This window comes from Diplotaxodon limnothrissa, linkage group LG13, assembly GCF_057381915.1.
Source record: "Diplotaxodon limnothrissa isolate DT_005_m linkage group LG13, D_limnothrissa_male_GT1.1, whole genome shotgun sequence".
Taxonomy (NCBI): Eukaryota; Metazoa; Chordata; class Actinopteri; order Cichliformes; family Cichlidae; genus Diplotaxodon; species Diplotaxodon limnothrissa.
The window spans coordinates 5,714,375-5,725,221 of NC_140608.1; the positions used below are offsets into that span (position 1 = coordinate 5,714,375).

The 10,847-nt window shown below is 38.5% G+C and overlaps 1 protein-coding gene across 1 annotated transcript; it reads right to left on the minus strand.

Moving 5' to 3' along the window:
* Nucleotides 1-4,402: 4,402 nt before the first annotated feature.
* On the minus strand, nucleotides 4,403-6,458 carry fbxo5 (F-box protein 5). The gene is made up of 5 exons (XM_085369200.1): nucleotides 5,902-6,458; nucleotides 5,640-5,810; nucleotides 5,390-5,480; nucleotides 4,813-5,034; nucleotides 4,403-4,648 (listed from the first exon to the last, which is right to left on the minus strand). Exons 1-5 carry the CDS (start codon nucleotides 6,456-6,458, stop codon nucleotides 4,403-4,405), a joined length of 1,287 nt encoding a protein of 428 aa, XP_085225326.1.
* Between the last annotated feature and the right edge of the window lie 4,389 nt (nucleotides 6,459-10,847).

The following is a 10,847-nucleotide window of genomic DNA, read 5'->3' on the forward strand; positions in this document are numbered from 1 at the left end:
TTACATGTCAGGTGTACAGCTGCTGCTCTTCTCTCTATCAGCGCATCTCTGGCTCCTCAATTACTTTCAAGCCAAATCACTGTCTTTGCATTTGGTCATTTGTGGTCATTTGGCTCACACTGTGTTGGAAAAAGAAGACACGTTTTATTTTAATATGTAAAAATAAATATTACTGGCTCATTCATTCGTTAAGCAAACATATTTAATTAGGGTCTGCGATTTGCAGAGTGGCACCTTCCATAACTCAAATGATTAGAGATCAAGTTGTGGTGAGATAATATTTTTTAAAATACCTCAAGTATATTTCTTACATTTTTCTCTGTATGCTTACACAAATATAAAACACATCAGTCAGGCTGTGATTAAAACTGTGAGGTTCCTAAACAAAAAACAAGAATTAGGTCAGTCCAGTGTTTTCAGTTTTCATGCCAAGATAAGCAACCTGTTTGTTTTCAGTATAAAACTGTTTCATTATATAAGATGGACACTTATTGGTTCATTGTAAACTTCATTTATCACTGGCTGACATTAATAGTCATACATCCCAAAAGAACCCAGAAAAATAGTCATAAAATGCAACAATCGCCTTTGCTTTTGATTTAAAAGCGCCAATGTTTTTGTCTCCACTGACAGCGTTCGGGCCTGGTGGCTCATCTTAAATTTGGACACAATAACAGGCTTCAGGCGTAACTAATAAAATCAATAAGGATGATTTTGTTGAGTCCTAAACACTGGAAAGACAGCAAATGCAAAACTTCTAGGTACTCTCGTTGGCCTATCCTCCCGAGAACCGAGGGAAAAAGAATCTTCGCATTGAACGTTTTTTGTGATTTCGTTCCTCTTTGGAGCTAAAAGAGGCTACCCAAACACATGCGATATCAATGGAAAACCCCGGATGTCCTCTATTTAATACATCAGGACTTAGTAGGATAGCTCAAATAAGTCTCCTGGTTCTCAGGAGGCTATTGTTAAGATTACTGTTATGTTGTTTTTTTATTTTCTCTTAGGTTTCTCACATAACATGTCCACCTGGATAGAGGAAACCATTTCTAATAAGATGTGTTTTTTTACGAGGCCAAAATCAAAGAAACTTAACTGTAAACCTCAAATGTACACCAGCTATTTCACAGTGACCTCTGACAAGTGCACACCTGTGGTGCACCGAGGCTTTTCTGAGAACCACGTCACAGCTCCATCTTGCTAAACAGAAATCATTTCCATGCAAGAGCTAAATGAATGCTGGCTTGTGTTTTTATGCGTCATCCCAACAAACCACACACACACACACACACAGCAAGTCAGCGAAAAGCGAGCGAGGTATAGATAAAGAGAGGGAGAGAGAGAAAGAGGTGAGAGACAAATGGGCTGTTCTCCAAATGTCAGAGGCAATCATGTAATGTCAGTGATGCTATTTGCGGCTTCATAACTCTTCTAAACAAACGATGACTGATGCAAGCAAAGATTTTTAAGAGGAAACTGAAGACAGATATTTTCATTCCAGGAGGAACTTTTCAAATGCTTGTGAGGGTTTATTTTAAAAGCGGATTTTCCAAGAGCACAAGGTCAGACTCACAGGAATAAAAAATAAAATGCATTTAAATGCTAACGTTAAAAAGGCACTTCAGGTTTTGCAGGCACTTTATCAAAAAGCAGAACTGAGTTTATGATGGGTATTGGAAAATTATTAATATAATAACTTTGATAAATGTAACACACTTCTAAAACTTCTGTCCAGAATCTCCAATCTTTTTGTAAAACATTAAAAACTGGGGTGTTCACGAGATACCCAAGAATGCTACAGCAAGGGCTTCTTCAGGTTCACTGTGGTGTTATTAAGACCTCATTGAACATCATGTAACACTCCAACATGAGCACGCAACCCCAAATTATTATAGTGGAACACCGCTGAGGAAAATGTAGTCAAGGATCTTCCCCAGCGTAACAACATGTAGCAGAAAATGTATGGATGCTTGAAAGCACCACCTCCCTCACTAACTACATGTTAATCCCTTCAGCAAAGAAAGGTGCACATTAATCTTCAGTGGTGATTCACCACTGAAGATTAATGTGCACACGAGAGTCGCATGACAGTCGCATCTTTGCTGAAGCTTGGAGGAAATGCGCCTCCAAGGCAGCTCCTTTATGAGGTGATCAAGGAGCCAGGTGGGGCCTTGAGTTTCACAGGACTGTGGCTACATGATGATCGTACAGCAAGATAAAGAAGATTAAGACTGGCGAACAAAAATAATTTATTTTGAATCTTCACTGTAATAAAAGGATGTTGGACCATGAAATTTTGAGGAAAATTATGTAAATATGTGATTAATGTCAACACTCCCCTCTGGCCTGAATTTGCAAGACTGGGCCCAGTGCTGTACTCATGAGTATAAAGGCAAAAGAGGAAGTGAAAACTATACTTTTTCATGTTTGTCCTAAGCATGAGTCACCATGCTAGCCTGCCACAATGAATTGTGAACTATTTTTTTAGTTTTTTTCCCCAAAACTGACCTGTATAAGAAGATGTACATGGTAGGTATATACACTGCAGGTACACCTCATAAAACATGAGACCGGATTATACATTTTCTGGGCTTAAATGTGTTTTTTTCTTTTAATACTCTGTAAAATGGGCTCTCCATAATTCATCTGTTTTATTTAAAGTGTTAACATAAATCTGTACAAGCATACATGACCAGTTATCCTATAATCCACAGTATCTTGCAGAAAGATACTGCAAGATCACTTCAGTTCATTTAAATGTCCTGTATTTTCCATGTGAAGAGCAAAATAACAGTCAAGTTTCATAAGTTGACAAATGGTCAAAAAAATACAGAAAAGCTGAATTGTCCTTGTGAATTAGTCTGTGTGTCTGTATATGGGATTTTTATCTTTTAGGTAAAATTGCCTGTTTATGTGATTTCCCGGACCTTTCCTCATAGTTTGTTGCTGTTTATACAGCTTGAAATGCTTTTACAATCAGGCTTTAATTCGTCGTATTAAAAGAATTTAAATATTTCACAAGAGAGCTTTGGCACTGAGAGGTTTTTTTCATTTAAGTCATAGTCGCAGTTATAGATTACTTCAGTGGACAGGAGATGGAGAGGCAGCAAGCAACACTGCCCTCTGCTGTAATAAAAGCTGGCAGATAGAATTGAAAAGAAATTGTTCACATCTGATGCCAATGATGCCACTGGGGCTGCATGTTGACTACAGCGGCTCTGTGGGAAATTATTAAAAAGAAATACTTTGGAGCTTTAAATGCAGTAGTTTTTCTGAGGTTTCTGCAGTCCAGCCTGAAAGTAGTCATCAAGCATTAAAGTTTAATAGTCATATTATTTAGTATTACATATTTTAAAAAAAATCTTGTATAGTATTAACCCAATAAGGTGCTTTGTTTACAGGCTGCATGTTTGTCATTTCAGAGTTTGAGAAAGCAGAAAAGGAGAAAGAGCCTTCAGCTATCAAACCACTTGCGTAGAACCAGCTCCCAGTTTTGATCAGGGAACAGACCATCTGCACTTTTAAGTGAACGCTTCACTTTCCTTTTTGATAAAAGCAGGATCAGGAGACCTTAAATCCTTTAGTTATGTTGCCGTAGGATTTCCCATGAAGCAGAGCTTTTCCTTTCATGCTTGCCATTAATTTAAATGCCACTACGGTCTTCTATAGGTAATGAACCAGGCTTAGCTGAATTGGTACCATATAAATAAAACCGACTTAAGTATCATTTAAACTAAACTGCGAAAATTTAAATTGTTTGTGATTTAGCAGTTTAAATATACAGAATTCAAACTTCAAAGCAGTGTTAAACTGATGGCAAAGGCACATCACTTCTTATTGCAAACTAAACTGATGAGCGCAGAAGCTTTACTCAGCTTCCCTGAGATAAATGTTGTGTTTTTAAAAATAAGTAGAATAACACAAGGTAAGGTTTTAAAGAAACAATGTATTTACAGGAAATACCATACCATACAGTACAGTACAATACAATAAACTTTAATACTTATTCATATTTCCTGAGTATCAAAAATTTATTTAAAACTACTAAACAATTTACATTATCTAAAAGTTACATTACAATATATTTACATACATTTCATTTAAAATAAAATAAAAGCCTTTATTTTGGGTTTTTTGGCATCGTCTTCTCACAATCAGGATATATTTTTTGTTCGATTGTGTCAGTTTTCTTTGAGTGTTTCACTCAGTGTTGACTTCCGTATACAGGTTTTGGGAAAAGTACGTGCAGTGAAGCCTTGCATTTTCAGGTCGAGCTTATATAAAAACTTCCACTCTTGTCCGAGGTTTGGACAGTGCTAGTGGAAACACTGCTGGCTCAGAGGTTAGCTGCTTTAAAAAAAAAAAAAAAAAAAAATCTGAATAAAATTCCACAAAGCTTCCATCACAGTCGCCTGATGTTCTTCTTGCTGCGAGCGCTCCCCGGTGACGTCTTAGAGAAGTTGGCTCGGGGAGTCACGGTTCTGCAGGGGGTCGAACCGTGGAAAGACTCCTGACAGCGAGTGCAGAAGGTGAAGAGACAACTAAGGCGAGTGCACGTAGCTTTCTGAACCTCATTCAGATGTGTCGCTGGTGAGCCGCAGCGTTTGCAGGCACGAAGAGACTCGTGTTGCTTCAGAGTGCTGGCAGCCTGGAGATAGAAAGAATGAAACATGGAGGTTTGTTAAAAACAAGGCTATACGGAACATTTATGCATTTCCTACAGTGAAAACATCATTTGGAAAATTAATCTTGGCCATGAGGTTGTTTTTCAGTTCTGTTGCATCAGAGTGAATTGTTGAAAACGACGCCCACCTGGATGTACTCGTTGAAGCGTGAGCATCGGGAGGTGGGTGTGCTGCCTCTCTGAGAGGAAGCAGCCCGTCTGGTGGTCATGCAGCTGGGGGTGGACGAGGAGGATGATGAAGATGGAGTCTTTGAGGAAGCCGTGGTCTGCATGCAGGACAGCACCATCCTGGAGACGGCCACATCTCTTGTCAAACCAATACCCCTCTGTCTCAGAGAGTTTCTTGACTCCTAAAAATGAATTAATCAAATGATTAGAACATTTGCAGCTTTAGCAGTATACTGTTATTCATATTGTTGCAAGAAAAAACAAAATAAAGACTCAAAACTAAATATTCTTATTCAGGTTGCCTTATAGAAAGAATGACATGAATTGTGAATGCGTCATCCTTTCTTATAGCTCTAACAACCACCCATTGCATGTTTTCCTTACATGTGCAACTGTTCTTTTAAATAACTTGTAAGAAGACCTGTACGGTAAGTTGTGGTCTTTCTTACTATGTAACTACTTGATAAGAATCACACTGATGGCCTGAAGCACAAAAGCATTGTCTGAATCAGTGTCATGTTGTGCGAGTTTCCTCACCCTGAGTTCCTGCTCAGCTCGCTGACACCGCCTCAGAGCTGCTGCATCTTCACAGATGATTTTCCTCCAAGTCCTGCTCACTTTCTTACAACTGTGAAGTTGAAAAAGGAAATGTAACATGCGATTAATAAGAGCACAAAATTAACAGTTACAAAGATTCAAAAATTAATTCTGATATCACCTAAATTCAAATTTCCTTACTGCCAAATACATTTATCCAGATAGGACAAAGTGAAGGTTTGTAGCTTACCTAATGAGGTCCAAGTCTTCCAGAAAGGCCAGGATCTTTGTCAGGATACATCTCATGTTTCTGGCCAGCAGAGACTGAAAGATATCGCTGTACTCCAAGCCCATCTGACGTCCAATCACCCGATCCAAAAGAAAATTCTCTGCAACTTTTGTGACAATGCTCCAGTCGTACCTAACACACATAGAAAGACAACATTTTATAGCTGCCCAAGCGTAAACCAATCTAGATGAACACCCAGTCAAACAAGATGTCAAAATCTTACCTCTTATTCTTCTCATAGCTCTTAGCAAGTTCTTCACACACAACCCGCTGGAAGTTCAGTATAGGCAGGTGGCTGTCGCTGTGATGGCCGGATGGGGTGGATGACGAGTATGCCGCAGTTCTCCTCTGGGGACGAACCACAGGAGTGCAGACTGCCTCCAGTTGAATAGGGGTGCTCCTTACTTGACATTTGGAAGGAGAATTATGTGGCATTCCTTGATTTGTAGCAGTAGACGACACTACTGTGGACTTTCCCAGGATGTGGACATCCTCTTCGTTCTCATGGTGATATTCAATCTGACTGTTTTGCAGAGAGAGATAACCACTATCCTCAAACTCCAGAGTCCTGTCATGCGCCATGCCAGTGCTGTTTTCCTTGTCGTGGATTGCACTGGTGTTGTTTTTGGAAGAGAACAACACCGTGGTCACCTTTACAGGGGAACACTGAGGTTTGATGGGGATGGGCTCTTTTACTTGGGAAGCTTTGGCCTCCACGGCAGAGGCTCTTGGAGATTCGCACGCGGCAAACTTCATGATGATTCCGTTAGAATGAGACATTCACTTTGCAGATTTCTAAGTACAGGAGAGAAATAACAAGATTGTGTTAGGTTAGGTTTTACGGAGTGTACGGGACTGAACGCAACACAGCTTCCCAAATGCAAGCTAACCAGGCCACATTAAACATCAAATGTAAGCTATGAGTGGCTAGACAGGGAATAAAGCTATAATATAAACACTGTTGTTTAAAAGGGGAAATAAGGTTGGAAACTTTTCAATAAGATAGTTTTCCAAAGTCTTGATTTTGGCGCGATGCAAATTTGGCGGAAATGTAGCGATGACGTGAAGCTACTCGGTTTTCGCCCATTTATGCTGTCTTTGGTCAAACGTATGTCAAATAACATGAACTGGACATTAATGAGAGTGATGGGCGTTAAATAAAATCCTGTTATAATACCGAGCTACATTTGCGTGGTCTTAGATGATAATATGGTAAGTAGTTTGCAACTAAGAAGCGACTTATGACAAACTCCTCATACCGCGAACAGAATAACATTCCGCTAAAGAGAACTCTTAAAAGTTTAGAAAAGGTACGTAACTCCTCTTACCTTACTGTTGTTATATCGTTATCCACAGAAGAGTCCTAGTAGCTGGTCAAGTATCTTCTCGACTGTCGCCCGCTCTTCCCAGATTAAATACTCCTCAACTGAAAATCCGCCAGTTGCAGCCACTCTTTTGAAATCGGTGCGCAAATGGCGCAAACCAATCACAGTACAAGGGGAGGTTGTCTCTTTAAAACGTCAACAAATGAAAGCTGGCTTCAGTTTCGGTGACGTCACCGCGCAGTGAACGTGTTCCCACTGCAAAACTGTCGTGAAAAAAACATGGCCTTTCTGAGCGCCATTCAGCGTTTGAAGCTAATGTAAACAGATATATCTCACGCACTTAAACGTAAGAAGTTTCTAAACGTTAGCCGATTTGAAAATCGTGGCATCCTCCGGAACTTAGCATATTTTGCAGACCGCAAATATGCAAAAAACAAAATAATATTTCCAAATCCTATATTTTGAATATGGCACTTCATAGGCGAAATAAGCCTTTTAACCTCCTAGGACCTGGCGTCCACATATGTGGACATCACATTTTGGGTTATTTAGACCAAAATACTCAATTTTGCTCTACAAGGGCCTGATATCCACTTACGAGGACATTATACTGCTACAGTTTTATCAAAGTTTTAAACGAATATCCTCGTATGTGGCTCTTATTTTTCTTAAAAACAAAAATAAGGTTTAAAAAAAATCTGGTACTTATTTGTTTTTACATTCATCGGGCCCCAATGTGACCAAATATCAAAGAGAAATTAAAAATGCATGCCGTGAAAGAGTTTGGGTCTTGGAGGAGGTTAAAGTCTTTTTTTAAAGTTGGTATGTTCGGAATCTTTAATGCAGCTTGAAATTAGAGTTACTATTGAATAATTCTGTGTTGTTAACACTAGAAAAAATAAAATTATGCATGCACTAATTGGGATATTTTGGGTGAAAATCGATACTACTGTTTAAATAGAATTTATTATTAAAAATCTTTAGCACACAACCTTTAACCAATTAGGCATACGATAAACATCAGCCATTGCTTGGTAAATACTGGTAAATTCAATTACCAATTAATTATTTGCAGGGTTTCTGAAAAGTTTGAAAGGCCCACGGATGTTTAATCAGTGTACCTGATTAATATTTATGACTGTAACTAACACTCCCGTTTCAGGATGCTTCAAACATTTAAACATTTAAACAACAATTTTCATCACTGGGTTTTATTGAGCCTGTTCTTACATGGAAAACATGAATAAGAGACTCTTTCCTGCCATGATTCCTACTGCTTGACAAACAAAAGCTCTACAATGCAGATAATGTACAGGATGGTTAAGTTCACACCCTGCCTGGAATGTGTTAAGTAGCTCTTTCACTGAAACCAGTGGGGGAAGCTGGGGGATGTAATGTAGGTTTATTTCCAGACACTGTCTCAGCTTTTTTCTCTAACACTTTTCTGTTATTTAAGTCATAAAAAACATAATCAGGATCTCTGTATAATTTAATATTTACAGGACAGTGAAATGGGAATTGTTGATCAACTGGGAGAAAACATGAGAGAGGGTCACTGAAGATGTATGTGACGGCTCATTTTGCATACTGGAGTCCACCCTGATAAGTTTAGTCTCTTGATCCTGTTGTCAAACTCTAATTTACAAGTTTAGTCGTTCTGGTTGAAAGCTGTCCCAGATACATTTCAAAGCAGCTTAAAGTCAATAAAATGCTCAGGTGACCAAATCGTTTTTGTAAAAGCCACAAAGGCCATTCTTTGCTATTTAGCTTACAGTTTCTGCAAGCTAAAGGTGTATATGCAATAATGTTATTTAACAGTCTGTTGTATACGACTTTAAACTTTAACAGTTTAAAGTGGGGAAACTGTGTGCTATTTTTCCTGGTGTCTATTTTGAGCGCTGAACAATCTACTGTGGGCCAGAGCAAGCAGTAAAGTATGCAAAGTATGTACCAAGCAAAATTATGTGTTTGTATTGATGTGTTGATGCTGATATTAGAGAGTTTTGTTCATGCATGTGTGCCAATGAATTATTGTTTCCAGATTTAAGACAGAACACAGTGAAATACCTGCACCCCAGACCACATATGGTCCCTGCTCATCCTCTTGATTGCCAATTACTTCCAGTATAATATGGGTTTCAGCGATATATTCAAGTGGCCTGTTAATTAATCCTAATGATTCACACCATGCCCAAGCAGTGGGGGGTCTACAATTCACATGCAATATCATTGACTCCAAATGCCATGAGAGGCCACTCGAAACCCCCCACCCCACAGTTAATTAAAAACAAAGCAGCCTTGTTAATTAGTAGCAGCAAGATTGTGCAAGACTGATTAGTATAATTATATATGGAAGGATATGTTTATCTTGGGGGTCAGGGATTTATTAACATTACACATTTGCACATCCAATAGGCTAAATTCATTCAAATGTATTTCTAAAATATAATTTATGACAGTATATCTGATATTTGTCTTTTCCTTGTCTGTTCAAGTAGCATTTACAGTGTGGATTTTGTTGACAAGTTCATCAAGGATGGGAAGCTTACTGAATTTAGTATTCATTTATATCATTATCTCAAAGAAGAAGGTGTGCTCATATCTAAGGTTAGTTTCAATAAGTTTGGTCAAAGAATAACATGGGGGTCATTCCATCTTAAATTCTTTTTTTAGAAGTCTAGGGATATTGGAAAGAAACAAATTGGACTTCTTTAAGTTATATGAAGACGGTTCACCTCTCATCTGAGAGGCTTCTTCAGTTGTGACAGTTTCTGAAGGGTAAATAGTTATATCCTTCAGAAATGGGTAATAAACATGTTGAATGACATGAAATTCTTAGTCACAAATATGAAGAAAATGCCATTTTTATTCAACTTTCATGCCGGTTTGAGAATATATGATAAATTATACCATAAAAAACAAAAACATCAGTATGTAGTCTAATTTCAATTAGACTATCTCTTCCAAGTTAACAAATTGGTAGTCAGAAATTAGAAGTAAATATGAAATTACAGTCAAACTGAAGCTGGAAGCCTCCGTTCTTCGTACCTCGCTAAGTAAGTTAGCTGGATTTGATTGTTGACGATTTCGCGTGATCTTGGATCGTTCGGTTCTCCGAAGCTCATCCGGGACTTGCTGTCATAGCAACAGATCCGTAAGCGTAAACCTGCTCGGGAGCAGGCTTACTTTATGTAAACAAGATTAGATCGCGGCCACTCAGGTATGTCCGAAAGCAACAGCGATATTTTACCACTGTTTTACCATAAATAAATATTATCAATGTAACTAAAGTTAATGCAGTACTTGATCCTTTTATTGATTCCATACAGATACATACAGGTCATTTCCTAAAAAAAGGGAAATGTACTATTAATCATTCTATTTCATGTATTTGATTATTTCCGATGTAATTCATATTTCAGAGTAGTAATAGTAAATTACTTCGTGTAATCAAGATGAGAGACCACGGCTATAAAAGCGAAGGTGGATTTGGGAAGTCTGTCGCAGCCATGTCCTGTCCGTATACGCGAGCCACCCATTGCGGAAGGTGCAAGATTGATAAGGAGAGTTTTCAGAACTCAGCGTATATTGCGGGACAGACAGGATCCTTTAGCTCAGCGCGACAGTGTGCTCATAGAGAGATATCGATTTTCCCGTGAGGGTATTATTTACTTAACCAACTTGTTGACGAGGGGGTGCAGGACCACCACCTGTCTTTTTTTGCTCTGCCCTTTTCTTGGTTGCTGTTATAAACAAACAAACAGATTATTTCAGGGTCTCTTTCCAAGAGACGACAAGCAATATAAGTGATAAATATTACCATTCTGTAGGATATTCTTATATT